Raw genomic sequence first — 21219 nt, forward strand, 5'->3', positions numbered from 1 at the left:
GTGGTGTCTTTTCAGTGATGGGAATTTGCTGTAGCTCTTAATATATTTTCGTTGCTGATGACCTTGACAATTCTTTGTAAAGCCATGGCATGCCAAAGATGAGTTTCATGTGAAATTAATTTGCACATCGATACATTTTTTAATTTTTTTTACACAGAATGTTATTACGCGATGAAAAAGTGATCGTTTTATTCAGTTCTTTATGCCCATTGTTACATATTGACAGTTTTAATCAATCCACTTTATTCCTTCATCCACATAGTAATTGAGTCCTAACACACACACACACACACACACACACACACACACACACACACACACACACACACACACACACACACACACACACACACACACACACACACACACACACACACACACACACGTCACACTCACACACACTTACTCTTCAGCAGTTGTGTTTAGGAAAATCAAAGAGCCATAGGCACTGAAATCAACAAGAGCAAAGCATTTTCATTTAAGTCAAATGAACTATAAAGGTCACACGATCTTTGTCATCGTAGATGGATAGATAGATAGATAGATAGATAGATAGACATAACCCCTTAAAACCCTTCAGTGATGTCACATCCTCGTCGCGCCCCCTCTGCAGTCTGCTAGATCTGAGATATTTGAATATTTCCCACTCGCTCAAAACTTTTTCCCTCGGCACTACCTTCAGTCGGAGCACCGGGAGCGGTGAGTGTGATGCCGGAGAACGAGTGGACCCTGTGCCGCCGTCGGAGCGCTGTGTGTGGATCCACAGCAGTAGAGAGGCGCTGAGGTAACGGAGCGGACACGGGCTCTATGTTGTAGGACTGCGCCTTGGAGACAAGTGGCCGCCCGGAGCCCGTCACCATGCGGGTCCTGTTGAGCGTCCTGTACCCCGTGCTCTCCCTCACCATCTTCGGATTATATCCCTCTATGGTGAGTGCCTTTTTTCATTGTATGTCTTATGACTTGTTGCCACTTATTTCTGACACAGCGCAGTATTGTTTACCGGTGATATTATAACAGGGCACGAGGACAGCAACCCTCGCCCCGATACGTTTCTTTGATGGAGGCATGTAATGCCAAACTTCATTCAAAAGTCCTAAAATGCAATGTTCCTTTATTTTCCATCATTTATATTAACATTTGAAGGCATTGCTCATTAAGTGTCACAAATCCACAGCAGGCAGCATTCTTCGGTGTGTGTTGATTTCACCTATAGGCCTATGTCCCCGCCCCCCCTCTAATTATCACACAAATAATATGCCTAATCGGCATGCCTGCAGCGCGCGTGCAAAAAGGTGGGCTTAAACACATCATATGAATCAATTCTAAAACTTTTGGGAAAATATAGAGCCAGTACAAGTGATAAAGTATTTTGTTACCTGTCACGGATTAGCAAATTAACCCTTTTATGTATATTTAGTTGGTGCTGTTTTATCGGAACAACTTACTCATTTACATGCAGTTTTGCACACCCTATTTCTAAGGAAAAATACATGGAAATATACAGTATGTATAAGTCATACAATAAGCAGAACATTTAACCAGCGTTTTCAAATGTATTGTGGAACACAGTTCCCTTTGTGACACTCGTTATTATTCACCCATTTTAAACTAATGAGCATCTTCTTATTTGTAAGACTAATGGATTAGCTTAGAAAGTGCATTGAGCGAGACCTAAAGATGCTTCCATCTGTGATGTATACAGACAGGAACAGATGTCTCAGGGAAATGGAATTACATACATGCATGTAGGATCCGTAGATGTTTACAAAGGGAAGGCTGGAATAACAGTGAGTACAGTAGGACCAGCCTGCTCAAAGTCCCTTATGATGAATTGAATTGAAAAATCTATATGTTGCTCGGGGTCTTCAGGTGGTGAGGGTGGGGAGCTGTCCACTCTTTGGTGCTGAAACTTCACCGCACTCACGCTTTCTGTGCAGCAAACCACAGAAGACAGGAAACGTTTTCCATCATTCCAAATGCAGCTGTCCAAACCTTTTAGAGCAGATACTGCTTTATACAAGGAGTGAGATTGTTGATCCTCTCCTAGTCCTAAAACAATGAGGTGATTAATCAAATAGTCCATAGAGAAATGTAATTGATCAGTTTATTGTCATCAGGTAGAAATACCAAATGTCTCCAAGTTAAATCTCTTTCATTGTCGCCAGTTTTCTGAAACGGCGAGACGTGGCGAGGCTGTGAGTCGGTGTGTGAGCACACACACAAACTCCCAGCCAGGCTGCGGGTGTGTGTGTGTGTTCGGGCTGGGTTTCGCCGTGTCTCGCTGTCTCGCAGACGGCCTCTGGGCTCATAGGGAGGGGGGGGGGGGGGCAGGAGCACCACCAAGCCGTTTAGGACAGAGAGTGAATACACATACTATACAGAGATGCTGTATGAGAAACCAATGTGATTATGGAACATTGCACAATGTAAATCTATTCTAGTAGACCTCAACAATGAAATTATGATCAGTAGAAATGGCCATGTCATGGGACCTTTAAGCAATTCCATGAAACATTAATTGATTTATGAAAATAACCGTCACAGCCCTGTGCACCCCTGGTCTGGAGGTTTTTGTTATTGCGTTAACAAAGAGCTTGAGATATTATCTACTCTGTCATTCTCTTTCTAGTTAAGAAATATATTTGTGCAGTGCTGCCCCTGGTTCCCTCGGATGACCATCATTCAGCTCAGTTCTTATCTTTCATCTATTTGATTAAATCGATGAATACACTGCTGCCATCGAGGAATATGAGATATTACTGGTGCAAGAGCTGCATGCAAATTGCTGCACGGCCCAAAAGGCCTCTCTGCTTCAGTGTTTGAAAATGATCTGGAAAGGCAAACCTTTTATGGTATTACACTAAACTGGAAATGATTAAGCTGTCACTCACAGGCTGTCGGACATTTGACACAAGGCTTTATTCATTATAGTAAGGGGCGGAAGCCTTCACGTTCATGTGTTAGGGCTGTTTTTTTTTTCCTCATCGGTTCAGTTTAGCAACTTTAAAATAACCTATTGAGAACCAGGACTATTCTGAATAAACTAAAGCTAGGGGTAGTGGTATGTAATCCCCTTTCTCTTGGTTTGGCAGATATTACCTGCAGTGTACACAACGGGTCCCCAAGGAGCCTTTGCGAGTAAAGTAAATATTTGCATAGTTTGTCTTCCCTTATGGTCTGTGCCAGCTGGGTAATTACACAGTGAATGCTAACGGCACTTTGTAACTCTCATCAGCATCAAAATAATGGCTGGGATTTGTGTTTTATGATTACACATTATATCCTGCACCTGAGGGACATATTGATTAAAAGAGAGAGAGAGTTAATAGAGTCCATGAGTCTGATGTCAGACCAAATGTATTGATCACTTAAAGCGCACACAACATATCTTCCTTCACCTAATGGCTCGGAATCAAATTTGAGATTTGAGTTTCAAAATAATTGATTTCATGTAAGTTATGTTTCATGTTTTTACAATATTATATTTCATTGTAACTGTTTTTGTTCTATTCTACTTTCATTATTTTTGTTACGTAGTGCTCATTCAAGCTAAATGAGCTTGAGTTTTAGAATAAGCAGTGATACATGTTCTGTACAAACATTTGACTGGCACAAAAGTCATATTAAAAAATGAGACGTGCTGTGGGCACACACCTACAAATGCACACTGCCATTTTATTTTTCTGACAAAATCAAAGCTGACGACCTCAGAATATCATCAGTCTGTGTCTACACAAACAAGCAGCCAGCCACCAGACTGCCAGCAAAGTCATTAGTTGTGACGCTGCATGTTTCATGTTTGAAGCAGGGAGGGGGTCTTCGGAGCTGATGGACTGGAAATAAAGGAAGCCTGCTTATGATAGATTTGAAATGTTTATACCAACAGAAGGGAAAATATATGGCACTTTCTGCTCGGACTTAGAAAGATTTTTGTATGAGGTTGTAAGGATGTGTCAGTTGTTAGGAATGTGGGGCAGAGACATTTTGTGGATAATTGGATTGAGCTTATGTCAGACATGCTTACTCACCTTGTTGATTAGTAATATAACATCTACTACTGACAGTGACCTATAAGCAATGTGCCTTTCCCTCCTGTCTTTTAGTCCATACTATTCTATCAACATACTGTAGGTACTACTATTATGTATAATTATAAAATGCTTAAAATCACTCTCTTTTACCATGCAATGATAATCAGTCTTTAAATTGACTCTCCCTTGGTCTGATTATTTCACTCCTTTGCGTAAATGCATTCCCCTTAATAATAGTCTGAGCCGTAATTACAGGAGTTGGGACATGATGTTGAAACTACCAGGGGCATATTTAGGGACCCTCGGGCCCCTGTGATTACTATAATTACAGCCCGAGCAGGCTCCATATCACATGCGTATCACTGAATGAGAGTTGGACCTGAGAGGAAGGGAAGGCAATTGTGGTCAACCAGAGAGATGATTATGGCTGGGCTATGCCTGTTAATTTCTTACTAGGGAAGATCAAATATAAAATAACGTTAAGTAGCTCTAATCAAAGGCACAAATCTGGACTGATTTTCAGGCACTAGAGCAGAGTTGAATTAGATTTCCATGGCCTAAAACCTAAAAGAGAAATGTTGTGTGGATGTCCGATCAGCGTTGATGTTAAATAAAATCAATTGAAGCAATACATTTCTCAGTGTTAACCAAAGTAAGCTGAGTCTTCTGCTGCAAAATCTGATGTACTTCCTGCACCCAGCGGCACCTTTTAACAAAACTGTGATGTAGTTCATGGTGAGAGAGAAACTACAAATCCCAAATCCTACATCTGTGAATGTACGGTGCACGTACATGCTGCTTTAATTTGAGCAACATGTTTGGACACATTCTCTTAAAGTTGCTACAAAGCATTCTAAGAAACGGAAACACTTATGGCTTAAATATTGCAGTATCAGTTCAAAGGACTTCCTGGAGTGCACTGAACATACTAAATCAATGTAATCTAAAAGATTAAAGCAGTATTCAAATGCTATCCTTGTAGATCCAAAATTGCAATTATTGCATATTATCCCGCTGATACTTAACCAGTGTGAACACATACGTCCTTAAGTGATGCATAATCTTCTTCTGCACACTGCTTCTACATCAGAATGTAGGCCGAAGTCTTCAATACCAACACACTGGTGCCGCTGTGGAGCATAATTAGGGGAAGACTCAAAGGTTGTTAAAGAGCAAGGAATAATCAGGTGGACTAACTTTGCTGCAAAAGCCTGCAGAGTCTGTGGCATTAGCTTGGCAGGAATGTCCTTCTCAAAGATAAAAAAAAAATATTAAGAGATTCTTGAGACTAATGAGCATACTCTTACTTTAAAAACAATTTGAGAAGCGGCCAATATGAGTGCATGTTGATGACACAGGGCATCAATTCAGAAAGGGTTCTTACCACGGCATATGTGTAGAACTAGAATATGATAAGTAAAAGTCCAATTTCATGGCTTACATTTTAATCAAATACACCAGTCTTAACTCACCAATCTACATTGATTTACCATTTTCTACCCATCGTAATTTGAGACATCTTTAACCTGACGTTATTTCAGCATATTGAAAATGAAATTTTATGTTAGAGCACTGTCACAGCTGCTTGGTATTCTGCTTGTGTACATGTGCCATTCGGCGTGGCTTGGAGATGTTTGCCTGCTTCCCTCCACCGATATTGTCTGAGGACTGTCTCCTTATCACTCTCCGTTTTGCTTATGACTGACATGACTTGTTCAGCCAGAAGACTCACTGAAGCACACCCCAGAGAGGAGGCATGAGGGTGAACAAGATAATGCTCCGGCTCATTCAGAGACCGTCTAGGGCAGAATAATCTATTCCATCTTTACCTCGCATCTTCCTTGGGTTCAGAAGGTGGCACACCTCTAGGAAATTAATCTGCTTTGCACGGCTTTCATCAAAGTCACATCTGAGGAAAAATATCTTCTTTTCTTGGGCTGTGTCTTTTTCAATTCCCTTACCCTCCGTAGAATGCATCCTCCCTTTGTCAGTATCTTACTTTTTTTCCACCTCAGGATTATAGTTGCCAGGATTGCTGTTGCTGCTGTGTTTAGGGGTGTTACCGTTTGTCACAGCTGTCTGTGGATGTCTGCATCAGGCTGCTTCCGAGCTGGCTGCACGTGCAAATTCATCATCTTCTGCCATTAGAGCTGAAATGTTAACTCATTTAGGCAGTATGATCATCAGTTATAGTACTGACATGCACATTCCACTTGACTTGCCTCCAATACTCTGGCGGCATTTTGTTTGGACAGGTTGATAGATGACTGAATAGATAGCATCTGTTAAGGTCTTTGTCTTGTGGCAGACAGGAAGGCAGCAGAACTGTGATATGAGATTTAGTTGTATTGGCATCACTGGTTGCGGGATTTGTTTCTACATTTACTGCAGTTACAGGGATTTTTTGAAAGTATAATACCACACAATACTTTTTTTAAAGGTGCCCTATTGTGCTTTTGGGGGTTTTCCCTTTTCTGTAAAGTTCGTCCCCCCTGCATGAAACTCCTCCAATGAACTCCTTTGCTTACTACTGTAACATAGTGACATCACTACATAACACTCATGCTACTAGCGCTCCAACACATTGTACGTGATATGGAGCGGGACATCTCTAGGCAGTTGGAAAATCACAACAGAGCCTTGAAGCTAACCAATCAGAACAGACTGGGCTCTGGTTTCAGACAGAGGGTGAAAAGAGGTAAATAAAATTAAGACCTTTTTCAACATTAATGCAAGTCACAGCAGAGGCACAAAGTACAAATATGAAACTGAAAATGAGTCAAATATGCCCTCTAAAGGTTGGTAGCAGCATGCAAAGCAAAGTATACAGAACATTTCCTTACACATGTCACAGTGCCACATCATCAGTGCAGTGAAAATAAATGAATTGCCAATCTGTGTGTGTATATTGTCCAACCCTGTCTCCTAAAGATTACATTCCCACAGAACTAAACTGCATTCTCAATTACGTTTAGCTAGAAACATATTTTCTCCCACATTACGTTTGTTATGAACGTATCTCAAATAAGTTTATATTCTACATGTCTTCTAGAAACATATTTTCTCCCACGTTACATTTGTTATGAACGTATCTTAAAGACGTTTATTTTCTACATATCTTTGCCATTTATTGTCTTGCTTATAATAATGATAGTCATTTATAAATATCATTTTAGAGCACACATTTTAAATCGAGAATCGGGCTCGATATGTGGTTAAATTAAAATCACTAGGCGAGGCTGTAATTTCGCCAGCTCTCATGAGCGAGGCAGAAAATAATAGTTTTAACATGCCAAAAAGCTGCTGTGTCGTTTATTGCACCTCAAACATTAAAACAAATCCAGAGTTACGTGTTTCTGTACTACATTCTACTAAATCTGTACTTGTGGCACCAGTAGAGAAAACGAGTTAAGATTTAAAGGCATGTGTGACTTATGGGAGCTGAGAGTAAGCTTCATATAGTCCCCTTCCATATGTTACCCTCCAGTGACAAAACAATGATAATGGCTCCTTAGAAATAGATTAGTGTCAATTGTGTTCCTCTTTGCAGCTCCAGCTGAGGCGGTAGAGGGAGTTGGCTAGCTCCCGCTGTTTCTCTAGACCGTGTTTATCACGGATTGATTTCTGCCACTGCCACCGACAATCATTTCATTTTTCACCCTCACTTTCTCACCTGTGCTATCCCTCTGGGGGTGTCCTCACAATGCCAGACTCATATAACAAATGGAATCAGCCATCATGAGACTGGCAACAGGAATTAGATCAAGGCTATACTCAGCAGTGTGGAGATTAGTTTAGGGTGCAGACAGTCGGTTACAGTATGGACTTGCTGTGAATCTTGGCAGTGGCTAAAAGCGATTCACTTAGCACTAAACAGAGTGGCTCCTCTGCGAGAGTCCAACCAGTGTTGCATGCAGGGCTTCAAGGAGCAACACATGATCTGCTATTAAATGATAAGCGCTGTTAACACAGACATTTCATTTACTGGAGTGATAGATATCCAAAACATAAATATATTTGAAACTGAACATTAAGTCAAGCAGAGAGCACAACCCAAATGTCCTCCCCTTTCAGAACTGTTTTCAAAACTGTAATGTTAAATTGCTCACGGTCATGCCTCCCATCTTCAATCTGGACCATCTAACCCGCATTACCTCATCCATTCACTTGCAATCCCCTCATCAGCCCCCTACGTCTTTCCCTCAATCACATATAAAGGTTGATGAGGACAAAGATAATGTTGTCAAAGTAAAAAACATATTGATGGCAGAATAACAAACAGAAAAGGGTGTGCTGTACAGAATACCAGCTGCCAAACATGCAACTGACACAGAAAATAAAAGCTTTCTGTTTCACTTCAAATGAACTTGAATGCATCCTCTACATTACAGAGGCCTTTAAGAAGAATAAAATCCACCAGGCAGTAATTAGAGCCATGTTTCTGGCTGGAGATGCCCAAGATGGAGCTGTTAGTCTTTTGAACATTCAGATACAAAGGTAGTTCAGAGTCTGGCGCAGCTGGTGCTGATGTGTGCTTTGAAGTATGTGAATGTCATGTTTTCAGTTTATGTACAGTAATGGGCTCAGGTGCAGAGTCTTAGCAGCATAAAGGTTGCAGTACATTGCAGTACAACTATGAAACCAATGGTGGAAATCATTTGTAGTCTGCACAATAAGATCTGGATCATAAGGTTAAAAGTGTGACACAGCTAAGCCAAGTACAGAGACACTAGACATTATGACACATTGACTTTCAAACGTACGTTGTTGCTGCATTCGACAATATGCAATTAGTTTAATTTCTACTGATTGTGGATCACATTGTTCTATTCCTACTTTATATCCTCCTGACCCCTTTCTAAAAGTGTTCGATAAACTGTTACTGATTCTTGTGGTCTCTGGAAACACAATGTGATATGGATTAAATCAGCTGTTTAGCACTGTTAATACTGTGTTAACAGTAGATAACAATCCTATTTATGTTATATCAATTCGTTAATGTTTTGTGGACCAGATAGGAAGCTTTGGCGGGCCACCAGTAGATGGTCAGTGTAATAGGTCTTGTATTTCATATGTAGCCAATTGTAGGATTATTTAGGTTAAATCAAAGGTGTTGTTGCAGTTTGTGTCAGATCCAGCTAATGTTACATCCTCCCGGTATTTTCGGATTTCTTTCTCCAGTGTCAGTTCTTTATCCTGGCTGTCAATTGCAGCAACATTTTTTCTACAATTGGTAGTAGCCTATTGGGGCATAGAACAGGTTATTTTGGATACATGCCAGAAAATTAGCATGAATCTGAAATCTTTTTTGACCAGCTGATGCGGGTGTATCCGGTACATGTGGGATATTTAAATCAACATGGCATTTGCAAGTTTAAGCACTTAAGGAAGTTGCCAGTGCAGAGCTCCTTGCTTCTTGCAGCTTTTTGAAACAGATGCCCATCTGGAGCGAGCCATTTATGTGTTACTTCCGCCGCAGGTCAAGATTATAAAATAGCAATGTTTTTTTTTTACTGCCAGTCTGAGTCTCTGCAGTTTGGTCCACTTTTGCACATTCTTTTCCTGCTGTTAGTAAGAAGTTGCCTTTTTATTCTTTAACAAATGTGACTGTTGATTTAGATTATGTGGACACAGTAGTCGACGTGAAATGCTGACCCCCATTACTTTGGAGGTATTACATATTGCACCTCTCATGATAACACATTTTCAGCACTAAACATATAAAGTCATGTTCATTTATTTGAGTGATAACTGGACTGTCCTTGATTCGTTTAATAATAGGGCCTGTTGGGAACAAATGTGTAAATACAAGATAAGCCTTGTTTCTCTGTGACCTGTGTTCAGATTATCATGTAACTCATTTGGTGAGACAGTCACAAATATGCAGAGGCAATTATATGGTAATTTGACATGCCATATGTGATTACATGTCATTTATTAGACGCTTTTATCCAAAGCGACTGACATACTTAATACTGTGGACAATCCCCACAGGAGCAATTTGGTGTGAAGTGTCTTGCCCAGGGACACAATGACATTTAGATGACTGAAAATGTCAACTTGCTACCCCCTGTTTCGGAGTCCAGCACTCTATCCACTGAGCCACAGCCTCCCATGCTGTTGTATAACTTTAATTTAAATGAAAACTCTTAATTGACATAATTAAACTGGTCAGAAGTTTAGAGAGGGTTAGTGTGGATTGTTGTAGCACCAAAGTGATACATATTTGCTGTTGTTTTACGGTTGAATACTCCCACACAATATTGTCTGTTGGCAACTAGGCTCCAAAAGTATTGATGGCTGGAGCCTAGCAGCCTTCAAAAGGCTTAAGTCAAACCCTGGCCTAGTAGATCAAAAAGAAAACTACAGAGGGAGCATGACCGTGCATTTGCCACTATGTGTTTGTGTGTGCAGTACATCATGCTGTATATAACCACCATGTGTGTGTGTGTGTGTGTGTGTGTGTGTGTGTGTGTGTGTGTGTGTGTGTGTGTGTGTGTGTGTGTGTGTGTGTGTGTGTGTGTGTGTGTGTGTGTGTGTGTGTGTGTGTGTGTGTGTGTGTGTGTGTGTGTGTGTGTGTGTGTGTGTGTGTGTGTGTGTGTGTGTGTGTGTGTGTGTGTATGGTGCACAATGCTAAACGTCTGGGGGGAAACTTTGAGCTGCTTGATGCTGTTTTGTGAGGGTGATTAATGACTGGAGTTTGTCGCGCAGCTCTGTGAAACCATTGCGGCCTTGGAGTCTGCTCGCCTGCTATATGACGTAGCGAGAGATAACAAATATTGAAAGTTACCCTTCGCCTAATCAATAGCACTTTTTTATAAGTAAAACACAATGCTATTAACCTGCATACGGCAAGTCATTGTGTGCCTTTTCGTTTTTTTCACTTACCATCCATGCATCCATCCATCTTCTCCCGCTTATCCGTGGTCGGGTCGCGGAGGTAGCAGTTCCAGCAGAGAGCCCCAAACTTTATTTTCCCTGGCCACATCAACCAGCTCTGACTGGGGGATCCCAAGGCGCTCCCAGGCCAGCGAAGAGATATAATCCCTCCACCTGGTTCTAGGTCTACCCCTTGGTCTCTTCCCAGCTGGACGTGCCTGGAACACCTCCCTAGGGAGGTGCCCAGGTGGCATCCTAACTAGGTGCCCGAACCACCTCAACTGGCTCCTTTCGACGCGAAGGAGGAGCGGTTCAACTCCGAGTCCCTCCCGGATTACCGAACTCCTCACCTTATCCCTAAGGGAGACACCAGCAACCCTGCGGAGAAAACCCATCTCGGCCGCTTGTACCCGCGATCTCGTTCTTTCGGTCATGACCCATCCTTCATGACCATAGGTGAGGGTAGGAACGAAAATGGTGCGGTAGACAGAGAGCTTTGCCTTCTGGCTCAGCTCCCTTTTCGTCACAACGGTGCAGTTTTTCACATACCACACTATTAAATAGTTGATCGAGAAGGCAGTGCAATGCCACATTTCTATCCTACTGGGTATATTTATTCGAACATACCATGCAGCCTATATCAAACATATCTGTAAATCTGCCTATTTCTATTTTGCTTCTCTGTCTGTTTTCCCTTATTGTTTCCTCAGAGCACGCTGGTGCCCTCCCTGTTTATCCCTCACCTCATCATATTATACTTGCTGTCTTTGCTTTTCTCTGAATTGGTATATGTGCCGGAATACCTAGTCTCCTTCTCTATCTCTTCCTGCCTAATTGACAGTCGTCGTCTTTGTATTTCTTTGTCAGCATTGTCCTCTTTCCATTGTTTTTTTCATAAACTGTTTTCCTACATAAACATCTCTTCAGTTCTTATGTTTGTTCATAAACCCCTCCTTCCAATTGTACCTTCTTTTCGCTCAGATATGTAACCCGGATTAAAGTGGATGACAGGGTTTACAGAGTCCTTTGTGGCAAAGTACATCAATATTTATATGAATACGAAAGAATCTTCAGGCTTGTTTCTCTGTTTTTGCTTGATGGAAGCGTAAGCTATCTCTCCATTTGCTGGAGAGCGCATGGCCAAAGGTCCTCGGAATTTAAGTACTCAAAGGCTGCAGTTCGACAACAATTATTTTGGGTTAGAGTGCAATGTGTAATGGCAATACAAAATAATTGATTCTGAATGGCAAGATAAAAAACTGTGCCGCCCGGATACTCACAAAAACATGCTAATCAGAGCACATCACCCCCATCCTTCACTCACTCCACTGGCTCCCTGTAACTCACCGGATCAACTACAAAGTCCTCATAATGGTCTTCAACACCATCAACCACACTGGCCTAAGGCTGCTCAATTAATCGTATTTTAATCGCAATTACGATTTTGGCTTGCAACGATTACGAAAACAACGTAATCGAAATAAAACAATTAATTGTTTTCTTTTTTTATTATAATTTTCTTTTTTTATTAATTAATTTATTGGTTTTTCAGTTGAATTATACTCAAAGTTCAGGATAATCAACTGTTAAAAACATACTGTTACATTTTTTTTCAATAAATGGATGTTTTCAAAGTAAATGGATAATCGTTTTTAATAATCGTGATATCAATTATTGACCCAAATAATCGAGATTATAATTTTTGCCATAACCGAGCAGCCCCACACTGGCCCCACCTAGCTACAGGAACTGCTAACCAGAAAACATTCATACCTCACGCAAACTCAGGTCAGACAGCTCTTATGCTCTTAACCTTTTATTTTAATTTTGTATATTACCATATTTTATTCAATATGCTCCTTAGATATCTTTTTATTTTATTTGTTTGATTATTTTCTCCTTATAGCTTTGTGAAGCACCTTGAGATGACGTTGCTTTTAAAGTGTGCTGTATAAATCAAATGTATTACTACCCCACAGCTCTGACATACTGTAGTAGTGACCTAGAAGCATAAAAAGAGCAGACAGCCTCCAGGGATATTTGAATGGAGGCTGTAACTATCCAGAATTTTGAAAGATTTGAGTCCTGTACTTTCTTCCAAAAAAAAATCATTCCAGTTCAATGTCACTTTCAATTGCGGTGATAAATGTATATCTTTACTAGGGATCAGCAGTAAAGGCATTTTCTCAGTAAAGTAAAACCTGATGTAGTAGTCTATTCACAACAGCTCTTCAGAAACCTACAGGGCTATTTCCTGGATCATTTGTCCATATTTCATACCTTCTATTTTAGCCGTGCATCACTCAAAGCGGATTCATCTCTGTAGCATTTGTTTGTTCCAATGCTTAGAATATATTGAGGTAAACAGCTTTCCGAAAAACACCCATGTCCCCTAAGTATGAACTCAACGATTATACAATGCTAAAACTAATGTACATTTGTTTGCTCGCAGACTATCGGCCCAAAGGAGGGCTGGCAGGTGTACAGCTCGGCTCAGGATGCTGATGGCCGCTGTATCTGCACCGTGGTGGCTCCTGAACAGAGCCTGTGCTCCAGAGATGCCAAGAGCAGACAGCTCCGCCAGCTGCTGGAGAAGGTGAGCAGAGGGTGTATTTAGCACCCTGACACAGGCAGATACACTCTCCTGTTTAACATGGGAATTAGGAAATAACAAGTTTATATGTTTTATTAAACACAGGTTCGCTGCTGCTAGGCTTTACCACCTTTGTTCTTTTTCAAAATAAGCCTGTCATACATTCAGGTACACATGCAGGCTAACCAGGGAAAACCCATCAAAGTACCTTTCAATTATTCGCCGTGAAAAGAAAGAAGCAGCGAACGGAAGGCATCCTTAAATCACCTGCTGAGTTAATCATAAAATGTCATACTACACCGCTACATTTCCAATTTGTGAGTGGTTACACTGTTAGGGGTGATTATTTATCACTGCTTCATTCCAGGTGCATAACATGTCTCAGTCCATTGAGGTTCTGAACCTCAGGACACAGAGGGATTTCCAATATGTCATGAAGATGGAAAACCAGATGAAAGGCCTGAGGACCAAGTTCAGACAGATCGAGGATGACAGAAAATCCATCATAGCCAGAAACTTTCAGGTAGTCTTCCCCATCGCTTAATCACTGGCTCATAAATCTGAACTGAAATGTTAAATGTGGCATTCAATTCACGGATGCTATTGTGCATCCGGGATGGTTGTATACAGGTTTTAAATCCTATTTCATGTTAGTATTCTAAGAGTTCTTCAAGAAAGAAGATACAGAAAGACTGAAATCAGAGTTCCAAACTCACGTTGATCTGTTACTGTGTATTAATATATGGTTTCCAACCAGCTGAAAAGGAACATGTATGGAATGATAAATGGATCAAGGCTTGTTGGCTTATAGCTCCATTAGGTGCCTACTACAGTAAACATAATATCAGTTTATCTGATAATAATTAAAAATGCAAGTCACTTGAGACTATAATCCTATTCTATTAGCATGGAGCTCTGAAACAACAAAGGATGTGTATATCATTCCAGATATTTCAGTGGTTCAGATAACAAGAAGTCAACGTTGCCTGAAGCAGGGCTTGCTTCTCTGTCAACAAACTGTAGATGTGTTTGTCCATGACCATCCTACCTACCAACAATGTCCCACCTCTTTGTTTTACTGTCACTTCTGCAGGAGCTTAACGACAAGATGGACGAGCTAAAGCCGCTGATCCCTGTGCTGGAGCAGTACAAGATGGATGCTGCAGTCATTTCCCTGTTCAAAGAGGAGATCAAGAACCTCTCTGCAGTGCTGACGAGCATCCAGGAGGAGCTCGGGGCCTTCGACTATGACGAGCTCTATCAGCGAGTCCTGCGTCTGGACAACAGGCTGCGCAGCTGCATGGGCAAGCTAAGTGAGTAAACACTGCATGTTCAAGAGTTTTCTTTAGTGTTATTAGGAATAGTTCTAACATTGGTACAATTGAACAAATAGTACTTGCACAACTGGCATTACAATTGGATTTGCTTTTCGGTATATAACATCCACTGTCATAGAAAGAGAATGTATCCTTGTTGTATACTTAACGTAATGTTTTTTTGTTGTGTTGGTCTTATGTCCCACACAAAAATGTGTTTCCTTTAAAAACTATATTTTAGGTCTTATGTCCCACACAAAAATGTGTTTCCTTTAAAAGCAATATTTTAATGGCCATGCAATCGTTTCTGTCTCTCCATAAGCTATCTCACTATGAAATAAAGCAGAAATGCAGGAAGAGAAATGTCTTAAACAATAAAGCTATACAAACAGCAGAAGCACCATTAAGCCTTCAGTTAAATAAAGCAGCTCACTGCCAATGCTATCTTAGTATGCACAGAGGGCACACTCTCTGGTGGCACAGGCATGAAATTGGCTTGAGAAATCTAGTTAGAGACGAAAACCACCACAGCACATCTTATCGCTGCATTTCTTTATTAACAGCGTGTGGGAAATTAATGAAAATCACTGGACCTGTTACAATAAAGACATCTGGAACCCGGTTCGGGGCATGGATGACTGACCCTCTGGCATCCACCAGAAACAACAGGGTGAGTTATTAAAGCAGGGCTCTGCTTTCTAAATGGTTGTTGTACAGTATCTGTGTTTTTAGAGTAGGTAAATATCACAACAAGATGGGCCTGACTGTTTGCATGAAGGGTATTTTGAGGATTAAATAAACATTATAGTCGTGTCTGAAGTGATCTTCTCTGAACTGCATTTCTTCAAAAAACCACATGATTTAAAGATGATGATATACAAATGAGCTCAGAAACAGACAGTTTGACATGTTTATCTATCAGGGGTCAGCTGTTTCTCATTACCCTTCCTGTTCATCCTCTCTGCTGTAGGTTTGGTATATGGACAGTTACACCAACAGCAAGATTGTGCGTGAGTACAAGACAATGGACGACTTTGTAGCAGGGGTGGTTTCTCGAACATACAGCCTCCCATTTAAATGGGAGGGAACCAATCATATGGTCTACAATGGATCGCTCTACTACAACAAGTACCAGAGCAACATCATCGTGAAGTACAGCTTTGAGACGGGCAGCGTTCTGGCCCAGAGGGCGCTGGAGTTCGCCGGTTTCCACAACATGTACCCATATACATGGGGGGGGTTCTCCGACATCGACGTTATGGCTGATGAACTGGGAATGTGGGTTGTGTACGCAACCAATCAAAACGCTGGAAATGTCGTCGTGTCCCAGATCGACCCCGACACCCTGCATGTCCTGAAGACTTGGAACACCGAATACTCCAAGAGGAACGCGGGTGATTCGTTCATGATCTGTGGGACGCTCTATATCACTAACTCTCACCTGTCGGGAGCAAAGGTTTACTACGCTTACTCTACCAAGACTTCAACCTACGAATACATAGACATTCCTTTCCACAACCAGTACTTTCATATCTCCATGCTTGACTACAACGCCAAAGAGAGAGCATTGTATGCCTGGAATAACGGACACCAGGTAATATTTAATGTCACTCTTTTTCATGTCATAAAAACTGATGATGACTCTTAAAGTATCACTTTTCCAACTTAAGCACCATCATTGGTGATACAAGGACCTCCATGTATTCTTTTGTCAAAAAATTGACTATGGTATCTTACCTTGCCACCAAGTGAACTCTTCTAATGTGTGGCTCTGGACTTTTGGCTGAATTGAGCATGGACACCAAACACCTGATACCTTATAACCAATGTTTATACTTTTCCATCGCTGCTGAAAACTCTCAAAAGCTTTGCATGAATGTCCAAAAATTGATCTGCAGTGATTTCCTATGATATAGCTATGTTTTTGTTGCAAATCTGTTTTGCTTACAGTGTTTGCATTTTTGTCTATTTAAAAAAAAAAGTCTATTTAAAAGTATTTAAACCTTTAAGTCAATCTCTTCTGCATATTTGCTACCATGTTGAGGTGGCTGATTATATAATGTACAATAGCCATTCTTTTAAAGATGGGCCTGTCAAATATTGCTGTTATGTATGTATCTGTGGAAGAAAAATATTTGTATTTTTTATAAAAGAAAACCATAGAGGCTATCCGTGCATTTTCATTAAAATAAAAATGTTGTACATTTCATTCAAATGGTTTTGGCTGCCATGATCTTAAACCATTTCTAGGATATTATCCCATTCCAATCAGGAATTCCGATTATAAAAATACATATTTTTTACATATTTTGACAAAGATGAGTACATATGAGTAACTGATGATGCTGAAGACGGAACCTATTTTTTGCGGTGAACATTACATGTTAGACACTTTTATCCAAAGCGACTTACATACTGTACATTCAGTACTGTGGGCAGTCTCCACAGGAGCAATTTGGGGTGAAATGTCTTGCCCAGGGACACAACGACATGCTGACTGCAGTTGGACTCGAACTTGCTATCCCCTGATTTGAAGTCCAGCACACTATCCACTGAGCCACAGCCTCAACATGTGGCATTGAGATCATCCTTTGACAATTTAATCGTGAAGTGGCAATGAACCACTGAGGTTACACCTATCACTATCATTTCCCTCCACATTGTGGTGTTTATTTTTTTTATGGGTAAAGCCGGTCACGTATATGTAGTAAAACACACCTGAGGCAAAGTACATTTGCATCATGAACAAACACTGACACACTGTTTTGCGATGGGTTGTATTCTGTTACTTTCATCAATACAACTGCCTTTAATTCAAATAGACAAATAGATTTTTATTAATAAAGGCAGCGAGTGAACTAATTAGAAAAAAGAGATTCAAATCAATGTGCAAAGACTTAAGGGAATGTATCACCATAGTAGCTTTAAAATATTTTGTTTTGGTTTGAGAATTAATATTTTTCATCCTCTGCACGACCTCTTTGTTTCTGTGGGTTAACACCACCCCCTGACTATGTGATTGGGTTTTTAACATTCCTGACTGCTGTTCTCCTTCATTCCCGATTTTGCGATTGAGGCTACATGTGTCCCTCAGTAAAATGCATCCCTGTATCAACCTGCACCGCCAACAACAAAAAACCTTCCCATCAGGAAATCTTTATTAAATGGCTTTAGCAGAGAGCTCGATTAGCATTGATCTTCCCACTCTACCTCCTTGCTTCCTCCCCTGTACACTGCATCTGACCTGGCTGTTGGGTTTGCTGGGCACTTTCTCATAGAGATAGGAGAATCGGATCAAAATCTGCATGTTTGACCACACTCACATCTTTATCTGTGCTCAGAAACTGTCGTAAGATACACAGAACAGGCTGCTCCAGTGGTTGCTATATCAGAATATATCAGACTATATCAGACGTGAAGTGGCTTTAGGCTATTGGCCTCACCTGTTATGTGTTTTTGATGTGGCTCATTCAGATTCTCTCAGAGTCCAAAGCTGAAAAATGCAGTGCCAAGAAACCTTTAAACAAAGAAACAACACTGATAGGTGTTCACTCTTTTTTTTAATACAAAGAAATGGCACATATTTCTAAGTGTGACCTAGGAAGATCATTTGAAGCCAAAGATGAATGGAGTCTTCCTCTGATTGGACATTGTCTTCCGTGTTCACCCCTTATTGGGTTATCTTTCCTGTCCTCTTAGTGCTTTTGCTCAGGTGATGCTGATCAGATCTCAGACCGCCTTTGAACAGGTGTTCCGATCTGCCCTTGTCTGCCCTCATCAGGAGGAAAAGGTGTCTTTCTCTTGTTCGCAGCCTGTCTGAGCAGTCCTCGGTTGGCTTTGGTTTGCGCTCATTTTGCACTTTATATTCTCCTCGATTTGCCTTGTTTCTTAAAAGTACGGAGCACCAGGTAGTCCAGTTTTTGCGGCTTTGTTTCTTAGTTTAGTTGTGCACTGGAAAACCAGAAAACCGGAAAAAACGCCTGCAGCACAAATGTCAAAATGTCCTGAAACATACTATATGTCCACAATAAATTAGATTTTCTAGAAATGCCAGTAGTGCATTAATGTGTGCATTACCTGTGTTCTCTGTCGACACAGTTTTTTGAAGGCTTTGTGGAATCCAATCAAACATTCTCTGTACCATGACAGTGGCTTCTGCTGTACTTTAGCAGAGGGATCAATGGGGTTGTTCTGTGGTTCCTTCCCATTGATCCAGGGGGGGAGGGGGTGGGGGGGACGGGCTTTGCAGGGCTGCAGCACACTGTTCCATTTCTGCTAAATTAATTGAAGTTCCAAGGAAAATACATTTTGTTCCCATGCTATAATGAGTAGTGGTATCTGTCAATAATCCTACTGAGCTCATAATTGATTTCAAATTCACCTAATCCAGGTTTAGGTCCAAACACCAGCATACCTTTAAAACTTCTACCTTGACTTCCCAGTACATATTTTACTTGAAGTGCTTCCGCTCAAACTAACTTTTTCTGCATTACTTTGTTTGTCTGTCTCATCTGCCCAAATTTAATTGCTAGGGGCCCCTATATATTGCAGTACCCTTTAGCAGCTGCGAAGTGAATTTGTGCTGCTCTTTTGTGATTTTTTATTTCCTTGAAGTCAAAGAAAGAAAGCTGGAAGCACCTGCCGGAACGAATTACGTTCACATCACGATGCGCACATTCTAACTTGGCTGACACATCGACAAAAGAGAGTAAAGTTTCATTGATAAGTTCTAATTGTATTATGAAATCCCACCCGTCATTTCCCCAAAGCCCTAATGTGATATTCGTTTTATGAAAGGCATCCACAGCCACTTCTGTAAGAGCTTAAGTGCCACGGTATCCAAATCGGATGATAACTTTTGTCTTGTGAAACACTTTCTCTTTCTTTTTACCTTTTATATTGAGTGTGGAAGCCTTGAGAAAAGACTGGACAACTGCCAACCATTGGAGTTATGACCTAACAGCATTGTCAGCCGCTGTAGTAGATAACTATCATATCACCCTGACTAAAGGTTATGTCCCTTTAATGTGACTGTCTTGAAAAGCCTTGTAATGGAGCAAGGATATTATCAGCTGCTGAAAGAGGGGCAAAGGTTGAATGGCAAAACAGAACAAATTATCATATTATATTGCTTACATTCTCCTAACTATTAATAGATTAACTGCCTGGAAATGTTTTCAACATGATAACACTGTGTTACCCTTATTAAAGGAGCCTCATTATGCGTTTTTGGGGTTGTCCCTTTCCTCCAGTTCGTTATTCAGGTTTTTGTGCATGTAAATTATCTGCAAAAGCTAAGATCCCAATGCTCATGCCACAGAGTTTCTCATGAACCTGAAAATGAGCATAATAGGGCTCGTTTAACACTTAAGACCAAAAAGCAGTTTCTTCGGCGTCCCTCAAGAGCTTTACATATGAAATCATGAAAGGAAATATAAGTTGTGATTCACCAACATTGACAATTCTGTCAAATTCACCATATGACTGGAACAACAATGAGCGAGGCAGTTGCATTAAAACGGCATTGTTTCTTTTCTTCTGTTTTTTAGCGTTATGTTAATCCTCGTTCCGTGGTGATGTATGCATGTTTATTTTCAAGAGTCTGAATTTGTTTTGTGAATAATACATGAGGATGTATATAACGCAACCTTGGCGGTGACACTTTTTCTTTACAGAAGTTTACGGGCATGAAAAGATCCTTACAGAAAGCATTTATTTAAATCCCTTAGTGATCTAATGACTCAAGGCCTTAGGGAATGATGCATTGTGTCTCAGAGGGCACATCAAAGTTGATTCTGAAAGTACGTCCTCAATCAATCAATCAATCAATGTTTATTTATATAGCCCAATATCACAAATGTTACATTTGTCTCAGTGGACTTCACAGTTTGTACAGAATATCAGTATGACAATACGACACCCTCTGTCCTTAGACCCTCACATCGTACAAGGAAAAACTTCCAGAGAAAACCCACAGTTTAAAGGGGAACATGGGAGAAACCTCAGGGAGAGCAACAGAGGAGGGATCCCTCTCCCAGGACGGACAGACGTGCAATAGATGCCGTGTGTAAATCGAAGAGATAATACATTTTACAGCATAGGTAGACCAAATGTTTGGAAATGCATGTGTCTATAATAAGAAGATGAATCCACGAGGATGTCAACAATCCTGTGGGAGCCATCAGGGAAGTAGTATGATGAGAGTCAGGCAGGACCACAGAGATAGGTTCGGCCACGACTCGAAGTCCAGGACTCAAATCCAGAACTCAGGATAGAGGATAGAGGATCCAGGATACAGGATCCAGGACTCAGGACTAAGGATCCAGGACTCATGATCCAGTACTCCGGATCCAGGACACAGGACCGCAGCAGATCAGCCACGACTCAGGATCCCGGCGTA

The 21219-nt window shown here is 40.9% G+C and overlaps 1 protein-coding gene across 1 annotated transcript; it reads left to right on the forward strand.

Annotated features, from left to right (window-relative positions):
* The first annotated feature begins 663 nt into the window (after nt 1-663).
* olfm3a (olfactomedin 3a) lies at nt 664-16986 on the forward strand. The gene is made up of 6 exons (XM_079661388.1): nt 664-927; nt 13363-13506; nt 13871-14026; nt 14597-14816; nt 15383-15489; nt 15790-16986. Exons 1-6 carry the CDS (start codon nt 859-861, stop codon nt 16465-16467), a joined length of 1374 nt encoding a protein of 457 aa, XP_079517514.1. The 5' UTR covers nt 664-858; the 3' UTR covers nt 16468-16986.
* Nucleotides 16987-21219: the final 4233 nt, after the last annotated feature.

Source organism: Notothenia rossii, assembly GCF_949606895.1.
Source record: "Notothenia rossii genome assembly, chromosome: 12".
Classification (NCBI taxonomy): Eukaryota; Metazoa; Chordata; class Actinopteri; order Perciformes; family Nototheniidae; genus Notothenia; species Notothenia rossii.

What these genes read in the sequence shown, in the direction of transcription:
- olfm3a (XM_079661388.1), top strand. Translation starts at nt 859, where the DNA reads ATGCGGGTCCTGTTGAGCGTCCTGTACCCCGTGCTCTCCCTCACCATC. An exon ending in TCGGATTATATCCCTCTATG is followed by an intron (nt 928 to 13,362) that starts GTGAGTGCCTTT and finishes GTTTGCTCGCAG; the next exon opens with ACTATCGGCCCAAAGGAGGG. An exon ending in TCATAGCCAGAAACTTTCAG is followed by an intron (nt 14,027 to 14,596) that starts GTAGTCTTCCCC and finishes TCACTTCTGCAG; the next exon opens with GAGCTTAACGACAAGATGGA.